We start from the raw sequence: 24,857 nt of genomic DNA, 5'->3' as shown, positions 1-24,857 counted from the left end.
GATCTTACTTCTGTCTCGTCAGCTGATGGCAGGTCACAGGAACGCTGGCGGGTTGGGTAGTGGGTGGTTGCTGAGATGATGGATCTCTGCTGAATGAGGCATCTGGAGGTGGGGGCTCTGGGGCCGGGCCGCTCCGCTCCAGGGCCGGGCCAGGTTTTCATTTCTTTATGTACTGCTGTGTTGCTGCAGCTGCCCTTCTGTATTGTTGTTGCTTTTTTTGTTTGTGAATATTAAAACGTGTTATCTCTGTGTTGGTTGTCATCCTGCTCTCTTTTCTCTGTTTTGCAGGTCAGCTCGTGCTGGAAGTTGGTGGTGTGACTGTATGAATGAAGGTCAGTTCAGGAGCAGCTGCTGATGGAAGGAATGAAGTCCACGTTAATGGGCTGAAGCATCTCCTGGTAAGGTGTCAGAGCCAGCAGTAACGATGTCTGTCGTGAAAAGCAGAGGGCTGGCTCATCCAACTGCTTGCTGATTGATGTGTGAGAGCATCTGCCTTCTCCAACTGAACAGTAAGAAAGCTGGATATGCTGAACCATTACAGCTCATGCAGAAGTTGTGAAAATGCTCTCAAATGTTTCCTTTAGTGATAAGCTGTGTTTTGGCACTGTGATGGCCCTGTCTCTGATCTGGAGCACTGCATCTCTTGCAAGCCTTGTGTGCCCGTTTCCATGAACCTTCCTTTCTTTCGCTCTTCAGAAGAAGTGCTGGGTGCTTTTGGGGGTGTCACGGAGTTGATCAGATCAATCTATGTCGGTGACAGGGGCGACAGGCCTCTGCCCTCCCCCCCCACCCCAGTCCCACAAAAATGGGAAGGAAGGAAGGGAGGAAAAGAGCAGCGGCAACAATCTATGGAGGAAAACTTGTTTTACTATAATATTGGAATACAAGATAACAAAATATAATACAATTTAATTGAAATTGGGATTAATAAATCAGATAAGATGAGAGAGAGAGTTCCTGGGACCGAGTCAAACCTGGAAAGCTTGGAACGGCCAGGAAAGCACCTCCAGCACCCACTGCCAGGCAGCAAGAGAGCGCCCCCCCACCCGGAAGGGCCAGATCCCGTGACTGCTGTAATGTACAGGGATAGGTACTGGGATTGGGGCAGTGACACTTTAGTGCCCCGTACACTACATGATGTTTTGATGTGGAATACTGAAACCCAAAAATAAAAAAAACGAAAACAAAAACAGAACCATGACAGGGTGGGGAGAAGGCAGTAAAATACCCTGGAACGAGGGGGTGGGGGGGCGGGTGAGCACGGGGCCTGAAGGCTGAGTGGGGCTCGAGGGGCCGTAGGGGGGGGAAAGAGAGTGGGTGGAGGGGAGGGAATGCTGGGTTAAAGCCTGCTGGCCGGGCAGGGCACCCTGCAGGGTTCAAAGTTGGGTTGCCGGCTGGCCGGGTGCCCTGCCAGGCCAACATCTGGCTGGCCAGCCAAAATGGGGTTGCACACATAAGAGTTGCACGAGGGCTTGCATGAGGGTGTGGGCGTGGGTTTTGCACAAGGGTTGTGCACAAGGGCTGCACACATAAGATTTGCACGAGGGCTTGCACGGGGGTGTGAGCTTTGGGTTTCCACAAGGGTTGTGCACGTGGGGGGTTGCAGAAGGGCTGTTCAAATGGGGGGTGTTGGAGGGGGTTTGCACAAGGGTGTGAGCCTTGGGTTTGCTCAAGTATTGGGCACAGTGGGTTGGGCACGGGGGGGTTGCAGGAGGGTTGTGCATTGCACGAGGGTTGTGCACATGGGGTTTGCACGAGGTGTTGTACGAGGGTTGTGCAAAAGGGGGTGCGGGACTGGGGTTGCACAAGGGTTGTGCACAGGGGGGTGCACAAGCGGTTGCAAAAGGGTGTGAGCGTGGGGTTTGCACGAGGACTGTGCAAATGGGGGAGTGTGGGGGGATTTCCACTAGAGTGTTAGCGTGGGGTTTTGCACGAGGGTTGTGGGTGAGGGTTGGGCACAGGGGGTTGCACGAGGGTGTGAGCGTGGGGTTTGCACGACGGGTTTTGCACGAGGGTTGTGCACAAGCGTTGTGCACATGGGGTTTGCATGAGGGGTTGTACAAGGATTGTTCACAAGGGGGTTGCATGAGGGTTGTGCACGTGGGCTTTGCACGAGGGGGTGCACAGGACACGATGCCCCCGCCCCCCCTTTTGCACAACAGTTGCACAAGCACAGGGCCTCTCACCACCCCAGCCCTTGCACAAGCATTTTCACACGAGCTCTTCCCCTTGCACAATAAATCCCCTTGCACCAGCACTCCCCTTTGCATTCTCCCCCTCCATGTGTGGCTCCCCCTTGCATAAGTGCCCCCCTTGCACACTCCTCCCTCACACAAGCATCCCCTTGCACGACTGCACCCCCCTTGCACAATTCCCCCCCCCCCCCCCGGCACACTTCTTTTCCTTTGCACAAGCAGCCCCTCTCCACGCTTCCCATTGCACACTTCACCCTCACAGGAACGCTCTCCTCTTGCACGCTTTCCCTTGCACAAGTGCCCCCTTGCTTCCTCCCCTTGCACAAGTCCCCCTTGCACACTCTTCAAGCACGACCACCCCTTTTGCACACCCCCCTTTGCACAACCCCCCTCACACGCTCACATCCCCCCTTGCACACGCATGCCCCCTTCCACACCTCTCCCTTGCACCAGCACTCCCCTTGCACAACTGCCCCATTTGCACGCTCCTTTTGCACAACCACCCCCTTTGCACAACTGCCCTTCTTTCACAACCAACTCCCCACTCTCCCCAGTTTGCACAAGCATCCCCCCTTTTCACGACCACCTGCCCCACTTTGCACGATAACCCCCTCTTTACAGCCCCCCCTTGCACAACTGCCCCCCTTTCACAATCACCTACCTCTCCTTTGCACAACCACCCCCTTTCACAGCGACTCCCCCCCACCTTTGCACAACAGCCCCCTTTTCACAACCAGTTCCCCCCTTTGCACAATCAGGGTCCCTCTTTGCAACCGCCCCCCTTTTCTTTGCACAACTGCTCCCCTTTGCACGACGATCCCCTTTGCACGATGACCCCCCTTTGCACAACCCCCACTTGCACAACTGCCCCCTTTACACAACCACAACCCACCCTTTCCACAACCCCCACTTTCACAACCACCTCCCCTCCTTTGCATAACTGCCCACCCTTTTCACAACCAACTCCCCACTCTCCCCCCTTTGCACAATCACCCCCCCTTTAAGACCCCTCTTGCACAACTGCCTCCCCTTGCACAACAGCCCCCTTTTCACGACCCCCTCCCCCCTTTGCACAACAACCCCCCCTTTCACATCCCCTTTGCACAACAGCCCCCTTTTCACAAATCACCTCCCCCTTCACACAACAGCCTGCCCCCCCCAATACCTTCCACCTTGAAGTCCATGTGCTGCCATTCAGCGAGACCTGGACAGGCTGGAGAGCTGGGCAGTAAAAAACCGGATGAGGTTTAACAAAAGCAAGTGTAGAGTCTTACATCTGGGGAGGAATAATTGCATGCAGCGGTACAGGTTGGGGGATGAGCTGCTGGAGAGGAGCTCTGCGGAGAGGGACCTGGGTGTCCTGGTGGACGACAGGTTGCCATGAGCCAGCAGTGTGCCCTTGTGGCCAAGAGGGCCAATGGCATCCTGGGGTGCATTGCAAAGAGCGTGGCCAGCAGGCCGAGGGAGGTGATCCTCCCCCTCTGCTCTGCCCTGGTAAAGCCTCATCTGGAGCACTGCGTCCAGTTCTGGGCTCCCCAGTACAAAACAGACAGGGAGCTCTTGGGAAGAGTCCAGCAGAGGGCCACCAAGATGGGGAGGGGCCTGGAGCATCTCTGCTATGAGGAAAGGCTGAGTGAACTGGGTCTGTTCAGCCTTGAGAAAAGAAGACTGAGGGGGGAGCTGATCCAGGTCTATAAATATCTAAGGTGTGGGGGGCAGAATGGCGAGGCCGGACTCTTTTCAGTGGTGAGTGGAGACAGGACAAAGGGAAATGGCTGGAAACTGCAGCATAGGAAGTTCCACACCAATGTGTACAACAAGTTCTGTACAGTGAGGTGAGGAGCACTGGAACAGGCTGCAGAGAGGTGGTGGAGTCTCCTGCTCTGGAGATGTTCAAGACCTGCCTGGATGCCGACCTGTGCGACCTGCTGTAGGGAACCTGCTTTGGCAGGGGGTTGGACTTGATGAGCTCTGGAGGTCCCTTCCAACCCCTACAATTCTGTGATAACTCTGTGAAGTCCTAGAAGATTTACTGCTACCACTGAAATTGCAATAGTGCATGTCAGAGGTCACCAGAGGGGAATTCAATCATTGCCCAAGGCAACCGAGCAGCAGATAAAACAGCCCGTGAGGCTGCTCTACAAGCAACATTACTATGAACCATCTTGTGCCCGAGGTACCACCTCCTCCCCCAAAACAAATTCTCAGTAAAGAAAAGGAAACCCTTAGGAACTTAGGGGCCACGGAGTCCGAGGGAAGGTGGATCATTTCAGATGGGAGAGAATATTAAACAAGGCAGTGACAAGAGAAATTTTAATCACCCTGCATCAAGGCAGTCATTGGGGAGTACAAGCCCTGTGTGATGCTGTGCTGCGGAAATACGTAAGCACAGGGATATATAGGGCTATATACTCTGGCTAAGCAGGTCTGTAGGGGATGTGTAGCGTGCCAGAAAGTGAATAATAAGGCTATCAGACACCAGCCTGAAGGGGAAAGAGAGCCGGGGATTCGACCATTCCAAAGTACTCAAGCAGATTCTACATAACTCCCGAATGCAGGGAAAATCAAGACTCGTTCGTGTCAGCAGAGCATTGAAGTGGTGGGCAGAAGCATTTCCGTCAGTATCTGCCACTGCAAATGTGGTGGCCAAGGTGATTTTGGAACACATAATCCCTAGGTATGGAGGGGTAGGATATGTAGATTCAGACCAAGGCAGTCATTTCACTTCACACACATTACAGAAACTAATGCACGCTTCAGGGATTAAAGGGGAATTTCATACCCCCGGCACCTGCCGTCATCAGGAAAAGCAGAAAGAACGAGTCAGAGAATACAGAAGCTCCTCACAAGTTGGCCGTAGAGACTCGGCTCCGTTGGACCAAATGCTTGCCTCTGGCACTTCTCCGAATCCGTACAGCACCAAGACAGGCTGTGGGGGTTTCTCCATAGGAAATGTTATTCGGGTTCCCATATCTGGGAAAGAAAAATGAGGTACCGCAGTTTGAAACTCAAGATGTGTTCCTTAAGAACCGCAGACTCGAACTGTCTTCCTCACTGTCCTCTCTCAGGACCCGAGGACTGCTGGCACAATCGTCACCTCTGCAATTTCCCATTCATCCATCCCAACCTGGAGGCTGGGTGCTCATCCAGACCAAGGAGGCAAAGCTGCAACCCGACTGCGAAGGACCGTTCCAAGTAGTTGTGACAGCAGAAGCAGCTGTCAGGACAGCGTCGTGGCTTTGTGAGTTTTGCCTTTCGGTATTCCACATCATACCATCGTGTGGGGCACTGGGACTTTCACTGTCAGTGCTCAAGTCCTGGGTACCTGCCCAGAAGAGAAGAACTGCATTCCCCAGGGGACCTTGCGCTCAGGGCGAGGAGGTTGAACTCCTGGCAAGGTCTCCTGATGCTCTTTCTCGCCTGCCCTTCGTCGTGGGCGCTGCTCCCGTCTCCCCGCTGCTCAACTGCACTGCGCATCTCACCTCAGCCTTGTGCTGAGGCCTGTCCACCTTTCGCACATTCTCTCTCTCATTATATTTGATTCATTAGCTTCCATTCTGATTATATTGTATTATAGTGTGTTCTCTTGCATTCCGATAATACACTTAGTGAATTAGTTTGTTTCTCCTCAGATCGGTGCCACTGTTTCTAATTATTTTGGGGTCCCCTGTTTCCTTTTTTTTGCGGAGGCACGGATCTGCGGATCCCTCCGCCCCACTCAAGGGAATGGGGGATCAGAAGGTGGGGGGGGCACAGGGCTTCGGGAAGCTGCAGGGCGTGGGGGCACAAAACTGGGGGGGCACAGGGTGTGGGGTGGAACACGGTGGGGGAGGGGGGGCAAAAAGCCCGGGGGGGGCAGAGGGTGTGGGGAGGGTCACAGAGTGGGGGGGGTCACAGGGAATGCAGGGGTGAGCAGGTGGGGGGGGGAGGGGCAAAATTCGGTGGGGGGGGCACAGAGCTTTCGGAGGGGAGAACAGGGTGTGTGTGAGGGGGGGTTCCCCCATTTTGGGGATGGTGTCGAAGTCCCTGCAGACCACTTCTGGAGAGGGGGGGACAGGGGGTGTCCTCACATCCGTGGCCCGCGCTGTGTCGTGCTGCAGCCGCCGCATCTCAGCCTTCAGCCACCACCTCTGTTCCTCGGGGGTCTCTAAAATGAGGGGGGGGGGGCACAGGAGGGGGGTCAAGGACATCAGTTGTACCCTCCCCAATTTGTCTCCCCCGCACTCCATTACCTGCACCGTGCTTCTGTCCCTGCCAAAGGGTTGGGATGTGGGGGGTGCCCATGGCGGGGGGGGGGGCGTTAAACCTGCATGGGGGGTCAATAGGGTGGTCAGACCCCCCCCTTATAGACAACTCCCCCATCCCTAATATGCTGCCCCCACCTCCCCATAGGGGGGTCTTCAGCCCCCCGCCCGACCTCCAAATCCCCCCATCCCAAATTCCTCCCTCCCCAGTTCAATCCTCCTTGCCTCCACCGCCCCCCCCCCACGGGATTCTCCAATCCTCCCCCCAATGTGTTCTGCAGCCCCCCCTCCCCCATCCTAAGACCCTCCCCCCCCCCGGAATCTCAGTGCTCCCCCCTCGAACCCCAAATTCGCCCCCTCCCCCCGCACACACACACGTGCCGCTCTGCTTCCACGCGTTCTTCCTGTCGCTACGGCAACCAAACGCTTCGCTCCCATTGGCTGACCGCCGCCGCCACACTCAATATGGCCGCCGCTCCCCGCGCGCAGACAGGCGGTGTTGTCACATCCAACATGGCGGCCGCGTCTCCGGGACGGTACTTCCGGGAGAACGGCGCACGCCCGGAACTTCCGTTCCTTGACTTCCGCTCCCGGCGTGTGGGCTGTGCACCCACCGCGAGCGTCCATCTGTGTGGTACGGTGGGCGTCCGCGGGTACTGGAGGCCTGGAAGGGGTTTGGGGGCTCTATAGGGGTCTGAGGGTGAGGGGTGGGGGTCTGTAGGGCTTTTGGGGGGTGTTTGAGGGGGTTTGGGGGCGTCTGTGGGGATTTGAGGGCGCTGTGTGGGGGTGGGGTGTCTTGGGGTGGCAAGGGGGGTCTTGGGGAGTTTCAGGGTCTGTAGGGTGAAGCAGGGGGCCAATATGGGCCTGTATGGGGAGGAGGCGGACTGTGGGGTGGCTCCATCGGGGAAGGTTTGTAGGGTACCTGGAGAGGCCTTGAAGGGGGAGGGGTCTTGGGGAGGGGGCTATAGGGGATGGGGGAGGTCTGTAGGGGTCACGTGGTCTGAAGGGGTGAGATGGGGCACTGGGGGGAGCGGGAGGGTCTGCAGGGGGCTGAGGGGTCTGTAGGGGGCGCAGAGGGGGTCTGTATGGGGGGTCTGCATGGGGGGGTTTTGTATGGGGGGGGGTCTGCATGGGGACGTGGAGGACCTGGGGGGGCCTTGAAGGAGGAGGGGTCTTGGGGAGGGGGCTATAGGGGATGGGGGGGAGGTCTGTGGGGGTTTCGGTGGCGATTTGGTTGAGTCTGAGGGGTCTGTGTAGGGTCACGTGGTCTGAAGGGGGCAGATGAGGAACTGGGGGGAAGCGGGGGGGTGTGCAGGGGGCTGAGGGGTCTGTATGGGAGGTCTGCGTGGGGGCTTTTGTATGGGGGGGGGGGGGGTCTGCATGGGGACGTAGGGGGGTCTGTATAGGGCCATGAATGGGGTCTGTATGGGGGGAGTCTGTATGGGGATGTGGGAAGGGTCTGTATGGGGGGGGTCTGCTTGGGGACATGGGTGGGTCTTTATGGGTCTGGACTGGTCTGTATGGGGATATGGGGAAGGGATTTGTATGGGGACATGGGGTGGGAGTTTGGATGAAGGGGGTCTGTATGGGGGGGAAGCTGGGGAGGGAGTCTGTATTGGGGAGGGGGTCTGTATGGGGGTTCTGCATGGGGATATGGAGGGGGTCTGCGTGGGGGGGGTCTGTATGGGGGGGAAGGTCTGGGGGGGGCTGTATGACGAGAGATTTGTATGGGGGGGGCGCTGGGGCTTTGTAGGGGGAGCAGCAGGAGCCCTATAGGGAACCTTGTTGGGGGGGGGGGGGCTTTAAATATCTCTGGGGCGATCTGTGAGAAGCCAACGAGCATCTATAGGGAGCTGGGGGTCTGTGGGGCTGGGGGGGTGCAGTAAGGCGGGAGTTATAGATTCCAGCCCCCTCTCCCTTTTTCCACCCCAGCAGCCCCTGCTGCTGTGCCCCCTCCGGATGCTGTGGAGGTGATGCGGCCCCGCGGTGTCTCACTGAGCAGTGAATGATCCCCCCCCCACCGAGCCCCACCACATGAGGACACCCCCCCTTAACCCTCCCCCCCAGACCATCACTTGTGAGGAATCCAAGCCTTTCACCTGCCTGGAAGGCGTCTGCAGGGGTTGAGGGGTTTGTATGGGGGATCTGCGGGGGGGGGGGGCATTTTTTGCGGGGGGGGTCTGCATGGGGAAATGGGGGGGTCTGTGTAGGGCCATGAATGGGGTCTGTATGGGGAGGGGGTCTGTATGGGGGGAGTCTGTATGGGGATGTGGGAGGGGTCTGTATGGGGGGGTCTGCATGGGGCCATGGGAGGGGTCTTTATGGGGCTAGTCTAGTCTGTATGGGGATATGGGGGAGGGATTTGTATGGGGACGTGAGGAGGGGATTTGTATAGGGGGGTCTGTATGGGGGGGAAGCTCTGGGGGGGTTCTGCATGGGAACGTGGAGGGGGTCTGTATTGGGGAGGGGGTCCGTAGGGGGGGGAAGGCCTGGGGGGGGTCTGTATGGGAGGGTCTGTGTGGGGGGGGCACTGGGGCTTTGTAGGGGGAGCCGCAGGAGTCCTATAGGGAACCTTGTGGGGGGGGGGGAGGGTGGCTTTAAATATCCCCAGAGTGATCTGTGAGAAGCTGAGGGGCATCTGTAGGGAGCTGGGGGTCTGTGGGGCTGGGGGGGCCAGTGGGAGAGGGGGGGGGGGTTATAGATTCCAGCGCCCCCTCCCCTTTTCCACCCCAGCCCCCCTTCCATGCTGCTGCCCCTGCTGCTGCCCCCCCCCCGGATGCTGTGGAGGTGACGCGGCCCTGCGGCGTCTCACTGAGCAGTGAGTGACCCTCCCCGCTCTCCTGCTGCCCCCCCCGGACCCCCTAGACCTCCCCCCACATGAGGGCATCCCCCCTTAACCCCCGCCTCCCCAGGCCATCACTTCTATGAGGAATCCCAGCCTTTCACCTGCCTGGACGGTTCCTCCACCACCGCCTTCAAGTGGGTCAATGACGACGATTGCGACTGTCGCGACGGCTCTGACGAACCTGGTGAGCCCCCCCCGAAGCGGTCTGCAGGGGCTGCAACCCCATCCCCAAAATGAGGGAACCCCCCTGGGTGGCCCCCCCACACCCCGTGCCCCCCCCCCCCCCCCCCGAATTTTTCTCCTCTCACACTCTGTGTTCCCCGCACCCCCCTTCACCCTGCAGCCCCCAATGCCGTGTGCCCCCCATGCCCCCCTTTCTCCTGATGATCCCCTCCACACCCTGTGCCCCCCCTCCCCAATTTTGTGCCCACCCGCCCTGCACCCCCCTGATGCGCTGTGCCCCCCCTTACCTTCCAACCCCCCCCACCCTTGCCCCCCCTCCCCTCGACCCTTCTCCACCCTCACGCCCTTGGGCCCCCCCAACACCCTTGGCCCCACACCCTTGCCTCCCCTCCCCCCACACCGTGTCCCACCCCACACCCTGTGCCCCCCCCACACACAATTTTGTGCTCACCCGCCCTGTGCCCCCCCTCACCTTCCAACTCCCCCAATCCCTTTGCACCCCCCCACCCTTCACCCCCACCCCACCCTTCGCTCCCCCCCCCACACACACCCTTTGCACCCCCCCACCACACCCTTGGCGCCCCCCCTCTCTACTCTTCACCCCCCTCTCTACCCTTCACCCCCCCACACACCCTTAGCCCTCCCCTCCCCCCGTCCTCTGCCTCTCCCCCACACCATGTCCCACCCCACAATTTTGTACCCCCCCTGCCCTGCTCTCCCTCCTCCTGGGGGTTGTCTTCCCTGCCCCCCCCTCTTCCCCCCCACCTCAGGGACCTCAGCCTGCCCCAGTGGCCATTTCCACTGCACCAACGCTGGGTACCGACCCCAGAACATCCCCCTCTGCCCACGTCAATGATGGCATCTGTGGTGGGGGGGGGGGGTTTATTTTGGGGGTGGGTGGAGGGGGTGGGATCAAAGTGTCCCTGGGGGGTTAACTTGGGGGGCTGGAGGGGCACTGAGGCCCACAAAGCTCTGTGTGGGGTGGAAGGGGGTGTGGAGAGGATGTGGGGTCCTATGTGGGGCGGGGGGGGTTCCTGGGGGCTGTGGTTGAGGGTTTAAGCTCCCCCTCAGGAACCCGAGACCCTGGAGGTGAGTGAGAGGCTCTGGGGAATGGAAGACCTCCCTGCAGTCAGGGAAGAGGTGGTCCGGGAGCGCCCAGGCAGCAGCAATGTTCACCAATCCATGGGAGCCGATGGGATGCATCCATGGGAGCGGAGGGAGCTGGTGGAGGTGATTGCTGAGCCGCTTTCGGTGTCTTTGGGAGGTGTTGGAGGACTGGGAGGTGCCTGAAGAGTGGAGGAGAGCCAATGTCACTGCGGTCTTCAAAAAGGGCAAGAAGGAAGAATGCCACTGCGTGGGGGGTTTTGTATGGGGGGGGGGTCTGCATGGGGACATGGGGGGGTCTGTATAGGGCCATGAATGGGGTCTGTATGGGGAGGGGGTCTGCGTGGGGGGGTCTGTATGGGGGGATCTGCATGGGGACATCTGGGGGGGTCTTTATGGGGCTGGTCTGGTCTGTATGGGGATATGGGGAAGAGATTTGTATGGGGACGTGGGGAGGGGGTTTGTATGAAAGGGGTCTGTATGGGGGGGAAGCTGGGGAGGGGGTCTGTATTGGGGAGGGGGCCTGTATGGGGGGGTCTGCAAGGGATATGGAGGGGGTCTGCGTGGGGGGGGTCTCTATGGGGGGGAAGGTCGGGGGGGGGCTGTATGGGGAGGGGTCTGCATGGGGGTTCTGTATGGGGAGGGATCTGTATGGGGGGGGGCATTGGGGCTTTGTAGGGGGAGCAGCAGGAGCCCTATAGGGAAATGTGGGGGGGGGGGGGGGGGGGTGGAGGTGGGTTTAAATATCCCCGGGGCGATCTGTGAGAAGCCAGGGAACATCTATAGGGAGCCGAGGGTCTGTGGGGCTGGGGGGGGCGAGTAAGGGGGGGGGTTATAGATTCCAGCCCCCCCTGCCCTTTCCACCCCAGCCTTCCTTCCATGCTGCTGCCCCTGCTGCTGGCCCCCCCGGATGCTGTGGAGGTGACCAGGCCCTGCGGCGTCATTCCTCTGCCCACGTCAGTGATGGTGTCTGTGGTGAGTGAGGGGGTCGTTGTGGGGTGTTTTTTAGGGGGGAGGAGGGGGGGTGTGGGATCAAAGTGTCCCTGGGGGGTTAATTTGGGGGCGCTGTAGGGGATTGGGGGGCCTGGGGGGGCACTGAGGCCCTCAAAGTTCTGTGTGGGGTGGAGGGGGGTGTGGAGAGGATGTGGGGTCCTATGTGGGGTGGGGGGGGGTCCTTGGGGGGTGGTGGTTGAGGGTATTGGGGGGGTCTCATTGTGGGGGGGGGGGGGCACCATCTGTCTCTAGGGGCGGTGCTTTGGGGGCTGTGTAGGAGATGGGGGTTCCTAGAGGGGCACTGAGAGACCCCCAAAGGTTTGTGTGGGGTGGAGGTGGTGTGGGGGTCTGTGGGGGTCTGTATGGGGTGGCACTGGGGCTTCGTAGGGGGAGCAGCAGGAGCCCTGTAGGGAACCTTTGTGGGGGGGGGTGGCTTTAAATATCTCCAGGGTGGTCTGTGAGAAGCTGTGGAGCATCTATAGGGAGCTGGGGGTCTGTGGGGCTGGGGGGGCCAGTGGGCGGGGGGAAGGGGGGGGGGTATATATTCCAGCCCCCCCTGCCCTTTTCCACCCCAGCCCTCCTTCCTTGCTGCTGCCCCTGCTGCTGCCCCCCCCCCGGATGCTGTGGAGGTGACGCGGCCCTGCGGCGTCTCACTGAGCAGTGAGTGACCCCCCCCGCTCCTCTGCTGCCCCCCCCGGGCCCCCTAGACCTCCCCCCACGTGAGGGCACCCCCCCTTGACCCCCCCCCTCCCCAGACCATCACTTCTATGAGGAATCCCAGCCTTTCACCTGCCTGGACGGTTCCTCCACCACCGCCTTCAAGTGGGTCAGTGGCGACGATTGCGACTGTCGCGACGGCTCTGACGAACCTGGTGAGCCCTCCCCGAAGCGGTCTGCAGGGGCTGCGACCCCATCCCCAAAATGAGGGAACCCCCCTGGGTGGCCCCCCCACACCCTGTGCCCCCCCCCCCCCCCCCGAATTTTTCTCCTCTCACACTCTGTGTTCCCCGCACCCCCCTTCACCCTGCACCCCCCCAATGCCGTGTGCCCCCCTTGCCCCCCTTTCTCCTGCTGATCCCCCCCACACCCTGTGCCCCCCCTCCCCAGTTTTGTGCCCACCCGCCCTGCACCCCCCTGATGCGCTGTGCCCCCCCTCACCTTCCAACCCCCCCCACCCTTGCCCCCCCTCCCATCGACCCTTCTCCACCCCCGCACCCTTGGGCCCCCTTAACACCCTTGGCCCCCCCTCCCCCCACACCCTGTGCCCCCCCCAGACACAATTTTGTGCTCACCCTCCCTGTGCCCCCCCTCACCTTCCAACTCCCCCAATCCCTTTGCACCTTCCCACCCTTCACCCCCACCCCACCCTTCGCTCCCCCCCACACACGCACACCCTTTGCACCCCCCCACACCCTTGGCGCTCCCCCTCTCCACCCTTCACCCCCCCCACACACCCTTAGCCCTCCCCTCCCCCCATCCTCTGCCTCCCCCCCACACCCTGTGCCCCCCCCACAATTTTGTGCCCCCCTGCCCTGCTCCCCCCCCCTCCTGGGGGTTGTCCTCCCTGACTTCCCCCCTTCCCCCCACCTCAGGGACGTCCGCCTGCCCCAATGGCCATTTCCACTGCACCAACGCTGGGTACCGACCCCAGAACATCCCCTCTGCCCACGTCAATGATGGCATCTGTGGTGGGGGGGGTGTCGTCGTGGTTTTTTTTTTTTTAGGGGGGGAGGAGGGGGGTGGGATCAAAGTGTCCCTGGGGGGTTAATTTGGGGGGCTGGAGGGGCACTGAGGCCCACAAAGCTCTGTGTGGGGTGGAAGGGGGTGTGGAGAGGATGTGGGGTCCTACGTGGGGTGGGGGCGGTCCTTGGGGGGTGGTGGTTGAGGACATTTGGGTCTCTTGGGGGGCGGGGGGGGGGGACAGGGCAGCATAACGAAGTGTCCCTGGGGGGTTAATTTGGGGGGCTGTGTAGAGGATGGTGGGTCCTGGAGGGGCACTGAGATCCTCTGTGTGGGGTGGAGGGGGGTGTGGGGGTCCTACGTGGGGCGGGGGGGGTCCTTGGGGGCTGTGGTTGAGGGTTTAAGCTGGAATTTAAACTGGAAGAAAAGGAGGTGATGAGGAGCAGTCGGCACGGGTTCACCAGGGGGAGGTCGTGCTCCACCAACCTGGTGGCCTTCTGTGCTGTTGTCTCTGGCTGGGTGGATGGGGGGAGAGCAGTGGATGTAGACTACCTTGATTTCAGCAAGGCTTTTGATGCTGTCCCCCACCACATCCTTGTAACAAAGCTGTGGGACAGACGAGTGGACAGTGAGGTGGGTTGAGCACTGGCTGCTGGCATTGCAGTGCCTGCACCTCCCTGAGTCTCCGCGCTTCGGACTGCAGGCAGGAGAAGCATTGCAGAGATGCCCAACAAAATGAGCTTACAAGAACCGCTGGCCATCACGGCTTCACCACAGCTGGAGTGGTGTGAGATGTTTTCTGAAAGGATCTGGCGACTGCCATTAAAAATACAGCCTGGGATGTAAGCTGGCAAAGCAGAGCAGATGTGCAGTTTGTGACTGCGCTTCAATTCGATGGGCTTTGAAAGCTGTGTACTCCATGCCCTGAACCTCCCACTCTGCTCAGTGCTGCACATACAGCTGTGCATTTCGCTCCTCGGTTGGACTCCGCCATAAAGAAAGAAATGCTGTTAGTCTGGCTGTTCAGAAATGGAATGTGGCTTGAATTGAGCAGCAAAGTCTGTTTGGTTGCACGCTAGGGCTGCTTGATCTCACTGCCCCTGAAGTCACACTCGTGTCTCTGAACCAACCTCCACATTTCAGTGGCAGTACCGGCAATCAGGTGCTTGATTTCATTGCTCAGGACAGTTTGCTGCTCCCGTGGCCCTGGGAGGATAATTAGGTTCATCACAGTGAGCGCACAGGAGGGCCGCTTTTTATCTACGCATTTTTTATCTACGCATCTTTCGACTCCTGAAATCCTGGAAGAGCTGACACTGAACTTTAATGAATGCCATTGGAAATAACTGTGTGCACATGGCTCCAACTCTGATCCACCACCCCCCTTCTCCCCCCCATCTCCACCATCCCCCCAAATCTCCGCCATCCCCCCGTTCCCTCCACGTCCCCCCATACCCTCCCTTATTCTCCTTATCCTCCCATACCCCCCCATACTCTGCATCCCCCCATTCCCCCGAGCCCCCATACCCCCCCATGTCTCCCCTATCCCCCATGTCCCCCATTTCCCCTCATTCCGGCACACTGCCCCCTCGTCCACCCATGCCCCTCCATATCCCCCCTCCCCTCCCATATCCCCCCAAATCCCCTGCACCCCCCCCATTCTCCCGCCATATTTCCCTCCATCCCCCCATCTCTCTTCATCCCCTCCTATGCCCCCATATCTCCCCTACCCCCCAAATCCCCTGTTTTTCCCCATATTCCCCCTCACCCCCCCATATCTCCCCATTCACCCTATAGCACCCCACCCCACCGTACCCCCTCATATCCCCCCCATTTCCCCTTTCTCCCCCCACCCCCCAAATCCTCCTATCCCTCCATATCCCCCCTTATTCCCCCTATGCCCCTTACTCCCCCCGTATGCTGCATCCCCCCATCCCTCCCCACCCTTATGACCCCCACATATCCTTCCCATCCCCCTTATCTCCCCTGCCCCCCATTCCCCTCCGTCCCCCCCATCCCCCCATCCCCCCTCTCCCTCTCAACCCCCCCTCATACCGCTTAAATCCCCCCCAAACCCTCCGTCCCCTTATTTCCCCCCATCCCCTGCCCGCCCATATCGCCCCCATTCCATCCACCCCCCCACATCCCTCCAGCTCTCCTCATCCCCCCCATACCCCCCTATTTCCCCTCATCCCCCCCACCCACCCGTATCCCCCCATATCCCCCCATCTCTCTTCATCCCCTCCTATCCCCCCATTCCCCCCCAGATCTCCCCTATCCCATCAACCCCCGCTCAGCGCGCGGCTCCCCTCGGCGACGTCACAGAGCGGGGTCCCGAGACGCGGCCGTTATTGCCTGTCGGTTGGCGCCATTAGGCGGCAGCAGTCGGTCGGCTCGCAGCCATGTCTGCTTCGCAACGCATCCTGCGGCGGCGCTGCCGCTTCGGCGACCAGCGCCGGAGCGTGCGGCTCAGCAGCAGCTGGGGGCGCCCCTACGCAGGTACGGAATGGGCGGCGGGGAGCCGGGGGAGGAGCAGCCGTGCGGAGCCGCGCCGCGCCGCTCTGCTCCGTGCCGCCGCTCGTCCCCGAAGCGCCGCGTCTGCGACCGCGCGTCCGGCAGCCGCAGTCGGGAAGCGGCTCGGGGCTCCTCTGCCGGGCGGCACGGCCGCTGATAGCCGGCGCCGTCCGGCCAGACCGGACCCCTGCGTGCGCGACCGTTCCGGGCGCTGCCGCCACTCCGGGCGGGGGTCGGGCTGCGCGGAGCGGCTCCCATCGCGCGGGACGGCCGGCGAGCCGCTGCGGGCACGGGGACGCCGCGGCGGGGCTGCGGGGGGGGGCTGCGTTTCGGCCGTGCCCGGGCTGACTCGCCGGGAGCGCGTTTTGCTTCCGACTTAGAATCATAGAATCAAGGAATCACCAAGGTTGGAAAAGACCTCAAAGCCCATCCAGTCCAACTGCTCACCTCTTACCAACAGCTCCCACTGAACCACGTCCCTCAACACAACATCCAGTCTTTCCTTCAACACCCCCAGGCTCGGTGACTCCGCCACCTCCCTGGGCATCCATTGCAGTGACAGACCGCCCTTTCCAAAAAGTAATTCTTCCTGATGTCCAGCCTGAATCTCCCCTGCCGTAGCTTGAAGCCGTTCCCTCTGCTCCTATCACTGACACGAGAGCAGAGGCCGACCCCCAGCTCCCTGCAGCCTCCCTTCAGGCAGTCATAGAGAGCAGTGAGGTCTCCCCTGAGCTCCTCCTCTCCAGGCTGAACATTCCCAGCTCCTTCAGCCTCTCCTCATCAGCCCTGTGCTCCAGACCCCTCACCAGCTTTGTTGCCCTCCTTTGAACACGTTCCAGGGCCTCAACGTCTTTCTTGCAGTGAGGGGCCCAAAACTGGACACAGCACTCGAGGTGCGGCCTTACTAGAGCTGAGTACAGGGGCACAATCACCTCTCTGCTCCTGAAGGCAGCGCTGTTTCTGATGCAGGCCAGGCTGCCCTTGGCCTTCCTGGCCACTTGGGCACACTGTGGGCTCATATTCAGCCCAGCATCCATCCATACCCCCAGGTCCATTTCCTCTACGCTGTCCTCCAGCCACACCGCCCCAAGCCTGCAGCGTCGCCTGGGGTTGTTGTAGCCCAAGCGCAGGACCCGGCATTTGGCCTTGTTGAAACCCATTCCATGGGCTTCAGCCCAGCTCTCCAGCCTGTCCAGATCCCTCTGTGTGGCCTCGCCAGCCCCTGGCAGATCCACACTTCCAGCCCATTTGGTGCCATCTGCGAATGTACTGAGGGTGCACTCGATGCCCTCCTCCAGGCCATCAATAAAGATCTTGAGGAGGACAGGCCCAGCACCGAGCCCTGGGGCACAGCGCTCACGACCAGTTGCCAGCTGGGTTTAACTCCATTCACCGCTGCTCTCTGAGCCCGGCCCTCCAGCCAAGACTTCTTGCTGGCTTGGTCGGCGTTGTGCGAATGGCTTTGCATCCTTTCTTCTTTGTTTTCAGGTTCCGTCGGAGGAGCCAGAGGAGGATGGCGTTCCACTTTCCAGAGATACAGAAACACTGTCCGGGCATCCGTGCTGCAGCGCGTGAGAGGACGTGGAGGAAGATGCCCTACCAGAAACCAGATAAGCACAGTCCACAACCAGCCCACAATGGTGCAGCATGTGGGAGGGGCTGTAGGAGCAGGGGGTGCCAGTGCCCAGACTGCCGTTATCGTTAGCCAGCCCTCCATGGTCCAGCGTAAGGGAGGAGCTGATGGAGGTCGGGGTGCTGCTACCCCCAGAAACACTAAGACAGATACAAATCTTGGCCAGCCCTCCATGGTCCAGCGTAAGGGAGGAGCTGAGGGAGGTCGGGGTGCTTCTACCCCCAGAAACACTAAGACAGATACAAATCTTGGCCAGCCCTCCATGGTCCAGCATAAGGGAGGAGCTGAGGGAGGTCGGGGTGCTTCTACCCCCAGAAACACTCACATAATCCAGCCTGCCATGTCAAAGAACAAGAGAAAAGCCGTGTTTGAGAACAAGAGAGAGGACACGTTTCAGAACAAGAGAAGAGCTGTAGGAGGACTGGGAGACATGACCCAGAGAAATACAGAGCATGGCCAGGCACCCATGGTGCAGCACACGAAAGGAGCTGTAGGAGGTCGGGATGCTGCTACCATGAGAAACACTCAGACAGATACAGATCTTGGCCAGCCCTCCATGATCCAGGATAAGGGAGGAGCTGAGGGAGGTCGGAGTGCTGCTACCCCCAGAAACAAACACATTATCCAGCCAGCCATGTCAAAGAAGAGAAAAGCCATGTTTGAGAACAAGAGAGAGGCCGTGTTTGAGAACAAGAGAAGAGCTATAGGAGGACTGGGAGACATGACCCAGAGAAATACAGAGCATGGCCAGGCACCCATGGTGCAGCACACAAAGGTTGCTGTGGGAGGTCGGGTTGCTGCTACCATGAGAAACACTCAGACAGGTACAAACCTTGGCCAGCCCTCCATGATCCAGGATAAGGGAGGATCAGTGGGAGGATCAGGAGACATCGATCAGATAACCAGCATGCTCAGCCAACTATCCATGGTGCAGCTCACAGAAGGAGCTGTAGGAGCATCGGGGGACAGTAGCCACATAAATAAACATCTCAGCCAGCCCTCCATGATCCAGGACAAGGGAGGAGCTGTGGGAGGTCGGGGTACTGCTGCCCCCAGAAACACTCAGACAAGTACAAATCTTAGCCAGCCCTCCATGATGCAGGATAAGGGAGGAGCTGTGAGAGGATCAGGAGACATCGATCAGATAACCAGCATGCTCAGCCAACTATCCATGGTGCAGCTCACAGAAGGAGCTGTAGGAGCATTGGGAGACACAACACAAAGAAGTACCAAGCATGGCCAAGCACCCATGATCCAGGAAAAGGGAGGAGCTGTGGGAGGTCAGGGTGGTGCAACCCCCAGAAACACTCAGAGAAATACAGATCTTAGCCAGCCCTCCATGATGCAGGATAAGAGAGGAGCCGTAGGAGGATCAGCGGACATTGATCAGATAACCAACATGCTCAGCCAGCTATCCATAGTGCAGCTCACAGAAGGAGCTGTAGGAGGTCAGGGTGCTGCTACCCCGAGAAATACAGACATTATCCATCCAGCCGTGTTAAAGAACAAGAGAGGAGCCGTGCTCGAGAACAAGAGAAGAGCTGTAGGAGGATCGGGACATGCTGCACCGACAGATACAAAGCTTAGCCAGCCACCCGTGATGCTGCACACGGGAAGAGCTGTAGAAGAATGTGGTGCTAGCACCCGAAGGAAGAGAAATCCTATCCGCCCAGCCGTGTCCCTGTATAAGGAAGGGGCTGTAGGAGGATCTCAATCTCGTGACCAGACAGACACAAATCCTAGCCAGGCCTCCATGCTGCTGCACAAGAGTGGAGTAGTAGGAGGATCGGGACATTCTACTCCGACAAATACAAGCCTCAGCCAGCCGTCGGCGCTCCAGAACACGATAGGAAGTGGAGCCGGATGGGGGGGCACTACTACAACAAGTACAAACGTCAGCCAGCTACCCGTGATCCAGCACACGGAAGGAGCTGAAAAAGGATTGGGTGATGCTACCCTGACAGACACCGATCTTAACCAGGCAGCCGTGATCCAGCACACTGGAGGCGATGGAGGACGTGTTGTTCGTGCCCGGAGAAACACAAACCTTCTCCCGCCAGCCAAGCTGCAGCACGAAGGAGGATCTGCAGGAGGACGGGGCGCTCCTGCAGCCGTTGTGCAGCCTCCTGTGCTCCCAAAGAGCTCCTCGGGTGGCAGCCGCGATGGAGCAGGACTCTCTGGTGCCTCCGGTGTTGGAGCTGCAGGCAAGAAAGGCGCAGCGTCCTTGCAGAAAGCGAGCTCTGCATTAAGCGGTGCAAACCCGGCTGGTGACTACGGAGATGAACGGCAGAGACTTGTGTAAGTGACGGCCCTGTCCCCTGGGAAGCGCTCGCAACGAGCTGCTGAAGTGCTTACTGGCTTCCTCTGGATAATGGAGAGGATGCGTTCCGGGGGGATGGAAGGTGGGACGTGGGGGGGGGACCATAGGAAGCACGGGGGTTTTGTTTCTCTTCCAGACCTGATGTGATTTACTCACGTAAAACGCTTTGTCGGACATCTGTGTGTCCAGCAGAGCGACTGCTGTGTCTTTCAAGATAGCTGTAGCATTCCTCAGCTGTTCCCTCTGAGCAGCGTCCTATGGAATTCATTGGCGCGGCTTTGGCTATTTGAGTTTGACTTTGCTTTTTGCCCTGTGGCTTCTGACTGTGTGATTTCTTCCTTTGCTGTCATGTTGTGTTTTCTAGGGACTGGGTAGCAGAAGACATGGTGACCTGGGAATCTTCTGGACAGTGGATGTTTTCATGTTACTGTCCTGAGAAGGGCAAGCCTAATGTTTCAGGTCAGTCCCGTTTTTAGGAGTGCTGCTACTGTTCAGGCTGCATTTCTATCCTTGTCCACACTGCTGTGCCTCAATGGAAGCACTGCAAGGTGAGGACGTGCCTTGTGATGCAACAGGTAGGGGCACTGGGTTACGGTATTTCCTTGCTGTGTGTGCACCCCTGAAGTTGCACCAGGAGTCCTTTCTGTGTCTCCAAGTCGAGCTGACTGGTGGCAGGCGGTGCAGCAAGGGCAGTTTCTTGTATAACTCTAGAGGGCAATTTTGTGTTTGTGTTGCATTCCCTTTGGAGCATGCTGATTGTTTGCCTCCCTGCAGACTTTCCAGAGATCTCCCCTGAGGAGCTGCGCCTGGGGTATTACATCTGCAGAGCCAAGAAGGGCACAGGACTCTACGTAAGTATTTGGAACAACTGAGCTTTCTGTGACGCGTTCAGGGTAGCAGTGGTTCCTGTGCTTCAGGTGGCCGCTCTTGACTCAGCGAATGCCCAACTCGAGGGGAGAACGCCCCTCATACCTTCACTGTTCTGTGCAGCGAGTAGAAAACAGCAGGAGCTGCTGGCCTGAAGGCTTTGCCATCACTGAGCAACCTGGTGTGGCCATAGGTGTCCCTGTTCACTGCAGGGGAGTTGGGTCAGATGGCTTTAAAGGTCCCTCCTGACTCAAACAGGTCTATGATTCTCCTTGCCTCTTCCTGATAACTGAGGCACAGGCCTCACCAGTGATACAGGTACAAAACGTATTATCCAAAGCAGGAGTTTCTGCTCGTAAAGTGGGGCAAGACCTGAATTGTCCAGTTTGAAATTTCCTTGCAGTTGCTCAGATCACTCTTGTTCCCCCTTTTAAAGAAAAAGGGGAAAGAAGGGGAAAGAAGGGGAAGGAAAGAAGGGGAAAGAAAGAAAGGGAAAGAAGGGGAAAGAAAGAAAGGGAAAGAAAGAAGGGGAAAGAAAGAAGGGGAAAGAAGGGGAAGGAAGGAAAGGGAAAGAAAGAAGGGGAAAGAAAAAAGGGGAAAGAAAGAAGGGGAAAGAAGGGGAAGGAAGGAAAGGGAAAGAAAGAAGGGGAAAGAAGGGGAAGGAAAGAAGGGGAAAGAAAGAAAGGGAAAGAAAGAAAGAGAAAGAAAGAAGGGAAAAGAAAGAAGGGGAAAGAAAAAAGGGGAAAGAAAGAAGGGGAAAGAAGGGGAAGGAAGGAAAGGGAAAGAAAGAAGGGGAAAGAAGGGGAAAGAAAGAAGGGGAAAGACCCAAATAAGAATGAACCAAAAGCCATGCTTAACAAAAGCATGTTTGTGTTCTGCCACGTTTAGATAAACGCTGTCCATCAGTATGTGCAGCAATGGAGAACCAGGCTGCAGGAGCTGAAGGTTTTAAACGCCTGGAGAACAGCATCGATGGTAAGCGTTAAGGGAAGGTGAAATACTTCTGTTCCTGATGTTGCTTTTCTCTTCAATCTCGAGTGAAGGTTTTTCTTAGGATTCCCATTTAGGCAGAGCTCAGGGTTGAGACTTCAGCACAGATGATTGTTCCGCGCTCAGAGAGCAGACTGAGCCAAAGCAGCGACACAGATAGAGCCATGGGACAAAGGAGAACAAGGCAGAGGAGAATGAGAGCTCCAGGGGTTTGGGTGATGGCAATTCCTTCTTGCCCATCAGATTCCTGCTTCTAGGCTGTTTGCAGACAGCAGCCTGAGAGCATTTTGTTTAAAGCTGCCATTGCTTCGGTTCAGTTTCTCAGTTCCGTTCAGTTGGTCGGCACACGTGGGTTTTTGCTTTAAGCGTGGATTGAAAGATGCCTGCCTGTGCAGGAATGTAGTTTTCATGGATATATTTGGAACTTTTTCAGCTCCTTTGGAGAGAGAAAGCGGACACTCAACCATTACTGTTTCTTGTATTGGGAGGACAGCAAGCCCCAAGCCCTGGGTTCCCAAGTAAGTTTCTGCATGAGGAACCAGCGATTAAACCGGCGTTGATAAGCGTTCTTCTGCAGCACTGAAACGCAGCAGTGTTTCGGTATGGCAGGTGCACGCATCCTGAGCCTTCCCATCCATTCCCTCCCTGCAGGCTCTCCAGCCAACAGCCGCAGTCCTTCAGTTCCATCCGCAGCCTCCCTTCACGCTCCTGGAGCGGCCGCTGGCCGTGGACTGTGGGGCTTCTGGGCCCTGGGAGCTCGGCTGCTGCAAACCCTGCCCGCACCGCTCCGCTTGCTGTCGCTGCTCCCAAGGCAGCTGCAGAGACTTCTCAGCCGGGAGCAAGCAGCGCTTCGGCCGCACCGACAGCCGGTGCCTCTGGACACAGCGCCGCGTCCGCGCCTCTGCATCCCCACGGCATCAGAGCAGGCAGCTCTGCGCACCGAGGAGGGAACTGAGGGCCGGAGAGCTGGAGCAGCGAAGGGCCAAGAAGATCAGGCAAGGAAAGATCCCTGAGACCACGATCAGCAGACCTTTATATGACAAGGAATGGAGTTAATTCTGAACTTATGAGCCTTAACTCCAAAGGCTATAAGTCGATTTTGAACTTCTAGGCCGTAATGCCATAGGATCTAAGTCTATTTTGAGGCTCTGCGCCATAATTCCATAGGATCTAAGTTAATTCTGAAGTTCTGTGCCCTAATTCCCCAGTATCTAACTTATTTCTGAAGTTTTATGACTTAATTTCATAGCACTTAACTTAATTCTGAAGTTGTGAGCCTTAATTCCATAGAACGAAAGTTGATTTCGAAGCTCTGTGCCCCAATTCCGTAAGATTTAAGCTAATTCTGAAGTTAAGTGCCTTAATTGCATAGCATCTAAGTTAATTCAGACGACAAATGCCTTAATTCCATATGATCTAAGTTAATTCTGAAGGTATATGCCTTAATTCCAGGATATCTAACTTAATTCTCAAGGCATATGCCTTAATTCCGTAGGGTTGAACTTAATTCTAAAGGCATATGCTTTCATTATATAGGATCTGAGTTAATTCTGAAGGTATATGCCTTAATTCCTTAAAACCTAACTTAATTCGGAAGGCATATGCCTTTAATTCCATAGCATCTAAGTTAATTCTGAAGGGATATGCCTTTAATTCCATAGCATCTAAGTTAATTCTGCAGGCATATGCCTTTAATTACACAGCATCTAAGTTAATTCTGCAGGCATATGCCTTTAATTGCATAGCATCTAAGTTAATTCTGAAGGCATATGCCTTTAATTCCATAGCATCTAAGTTAATTATGCAGGCATATGCCTTTAATTGCATTGCATCTAAGTTAATTCTGCAGGCATATGCCTTTAATTGCATTGTATCTAAGTTAATTCTGCAGGCATATGCCTTAATTTCCATTGCACCTAAGTTAATTCTGCAGGCATATGCCTTTAATTGCATTGCATCTAAGTTAATTCTGCAGGCATATGCCTTTAATTGCATTGCATCTAAGTTAATTCTGCAGGCATATGCCTTTAATTGCATAGCATCTAAGTTAATTCTGCAGGCATATGCCTTTAATTCCATAGCATCTAAGTTAATTCTGCAGGCATATGCCTTTAATTGCATAGCATCTAAGTTAATTCTGCAGGCATATGCCTTTAATTGCATTGCATCTAAGTTAATTCTGCAGGCATATGCCTTTAATTCCATAGCATCTAAGTTAATTCTGCAGGCATATGCCTTTAATTGCATTGCATCTAAGTTAATTCTGCAGGCATATGCCTTTAATTGCATTGCATCTAAGTTAATTCTGCAGGCATATGCCTTTAATTGCTATAGCATTTAAGTTAATTCTGCAGGCATATGCCTTTAATTGCGTTGCATCTAAGTTAATTCTGAAGGCATATGCCTTTAATTGCATAGCATCTAAGTTAATTCTGCAGGCATATGCCTTTAATTCCATAGCATCTAAGTTAATTCTGAAGGCATATGCCTTTAATTCCATAGCATCTAAGTTAATTCTGCAGGCATATGCCTTTAATTGCATTGCATCTAAGTTAATTCTGCAGGCATATGCCTTTAATTGCATTGCATCTAAGTTAATTCTGCAGGCATATGCCTTTAATTCCATAGCATCTAAGTTAATTCTGCAGGCATATGCCTTTAATTGCATTGCATCTAAGTTAATTCTGAAGGCATATGCCTTTAATTGCATTGCATCTAAGTTAATTCTGAAGGCATATGCCTTTAATTGCATAGCATCTAAGTTAATTCTGCAGGCATATGCCTTTAATTCCATAGCACCTAAGTTAATTCTGAAGGCATATGCCTTTAATTGCATTGCATCTAAGTTAATTCTGCAGGCATATGCCTTTAATTGCATTGCATCTAAGTTAATTCTGAAGGCATATGCCTTTAATTGCATTGCATCTAAGTTTATTCTGCAGGCATATGCCTTTAATTGCATTGCATCTAAGTTAATTCTGAAGGCATATGCCTTTAATTCATAGCATCTAAGTTAATTCTGAAGGCATATGCCTTTAATTGCATTGCATCTAAGTTAATTCTGAAGGCATATGCCTTTAATTCCATAGCATCTAAGTTAATTCTGAAGGCATATGCCTTTAATTCCATAGCATCTAAGTTAATTCTGAAGGCATATGCCTTTAATTGCATAGCATCTAAGTTAATTCTGCAGGCATATGCCTTTAATTCCATAGCATCTAAGTTAATTCTGAAGGCATATGCCTTTAATTGCATAGCATCTAAGTTAATTCTGCAGGCATATGCCTTT

At 56.5% G+C, this 24,857-nt stretch overlaps 2 protein-coding genes across 11 annotated transcripts; both read left to right on the top strand.

The window, feature by feature from the left end:
• The first annotated feature begins 6,904 nt into the window (after window positions 1-6,904).
• Window positions 6,905-14,109, top strand: LOC128079455 (uncharacterized). Of its 9 annotated transcripts, none has more exons than XM_052680682.1 (8): window positions 6,905-7,073; window positions 9,173-9,257; window positions 9,369-9,468; window positions 10,238-10,334; window positions 12,140-12,224; window positions 12,337-12,436; window positions 13,157-13,202; window positions 13,948-14,109. In XM_052680682.1, exons 1-8 carry the CDS (start codon window positions 6,905-6,907, stop codon window positions 14,088-14,090), a joined length of 825 nt encoding a protein of 274 aa, XP_052536642.1. In that variant the 3' UTR covers window positions 14,091-14,109. The 9 variants fall into 9 exon arrangements, 7 of the variants coding, with proteins under 7 accessions (XP_052536642.1, XP_052536641.1, XP_052536645.1 ...); XM_052680681.1 differs by having other exon boundaries at window positions 13,157-13,269; XR_008206157.1 differs by having other exon boundaries at window positions 7,024-7,073; window positions 9,352-9,468; window positions 12,320-12,436; window positions 13,157-13,269.
• Window positions 14,110-16,409: 2,300 nt separating this feature from the next.
• LOC128079456 (uncharacterized) lies at window positions 16,410-24,395 on the top strand. Of its 2 annotated transcripts, XM_052680690.1 has the most exons (8): window positions 16,410-17,594; window positions 17,685-19,689; window positions 20,076-20,170; window positions 20,486-20,562; window positions 21,467-21,553; window positions 22,002-22,086; window positions 22,220-23,001; window positions 24,343-24,395. In XM_052680690.1, exons 1-7 carry the CDS (start codon window positions 17,396-17,398, stop codon window positions 22,579-22,581), a joined length of 2,910 nt encoding a protein of 969 aa, XP_052536650.1. In that variant the 5' UTR covers window positions 16,410-17,395; the 3' UTR covers window positions 22,582-23,001; window positions 24,343-24,395. The 2 variants fall into 2 exon arrangements, with proteins under 2 accessions (XP_052536650.1, XP_052536649.1); XM_052680689.1 differs by having other exon boundaries at window positions 16,410-19,689.
• Window positions 24,396-24,857: the final 462 nt, after the last annotated feature.

The sequence above is a fragment of the Tympanuchus pallidicinctus genome, unplaced genomic scaffold (genome assembly GCF_026119805.1).
Source record: "Tympanuchus pallidicinctus isolate F22 unplaced genomic scaffold, pur_lepc_1.0 scaffold186, whole genome shotgun sequence".
NCBI lineage: Eukaryota > Metazoa > Chordata > Aves > Galliformes > Phasianidae > Tympanuchus > Tympanuchus pallidicinctus.
Note: the sequence above shows the minus strand (reverse complement) of the source record. Positions and strands in the feature narration are given on the sequence as shown.

What these genes read in the sequence shown, in the direction of transcription:
- LOC128079455 (XM_052680681.1), top strand. Translation starts at nt 6,905, where the DNA reads ATGGCCGCCGCTCCCCGCGCGCAGACAGGCGGTGTTGTCACATCCAAC. An exon ending in CGCGAGCGTCCATCTGTGTG is followed by an intron (nt 7,074 to 9,172) that starts GTACGGTGGGCG and finishes TTTCCACCCCAG; the next exon opens with CCCCCCTTCCATGCTGCTGC. An exon ending in CGACGGCTCTGACGAACCTG is followed by an intron (nt 12,437 to 13,156) that starts GTGAGCCCTCCC and finishes CCCCCACCTCAG; the next exon opens with GGACGTCCGCCTGCCCCAAT.
- LOC128079456 (XM_052680689.1), top strand. Translation starts at nt 17,396, where the DNA reads ATGGTGCAGCATGTGGGAGGGGCTGTAGGAGCAGGGGGTGCCAGTGCC. An exon ending in GATGAACGGCAGAGACTTGT is followed by an intron (nt 19,690 to 20,075) that starts GTAAGTGACGGC and finishes TGTGTTTTCTAG; the next exon opens with GGACTGGGTAGCAGAAGACA. An exon ending in CCTGGAGAACAGCATCGATG is followed by an intron (nt 21,554 to 22,001) that starts GTAAGCGTTAAG and finishes GAACTTTTTCAG; the next exon opens with CTCCTTTGGAGAGAGAAAGC.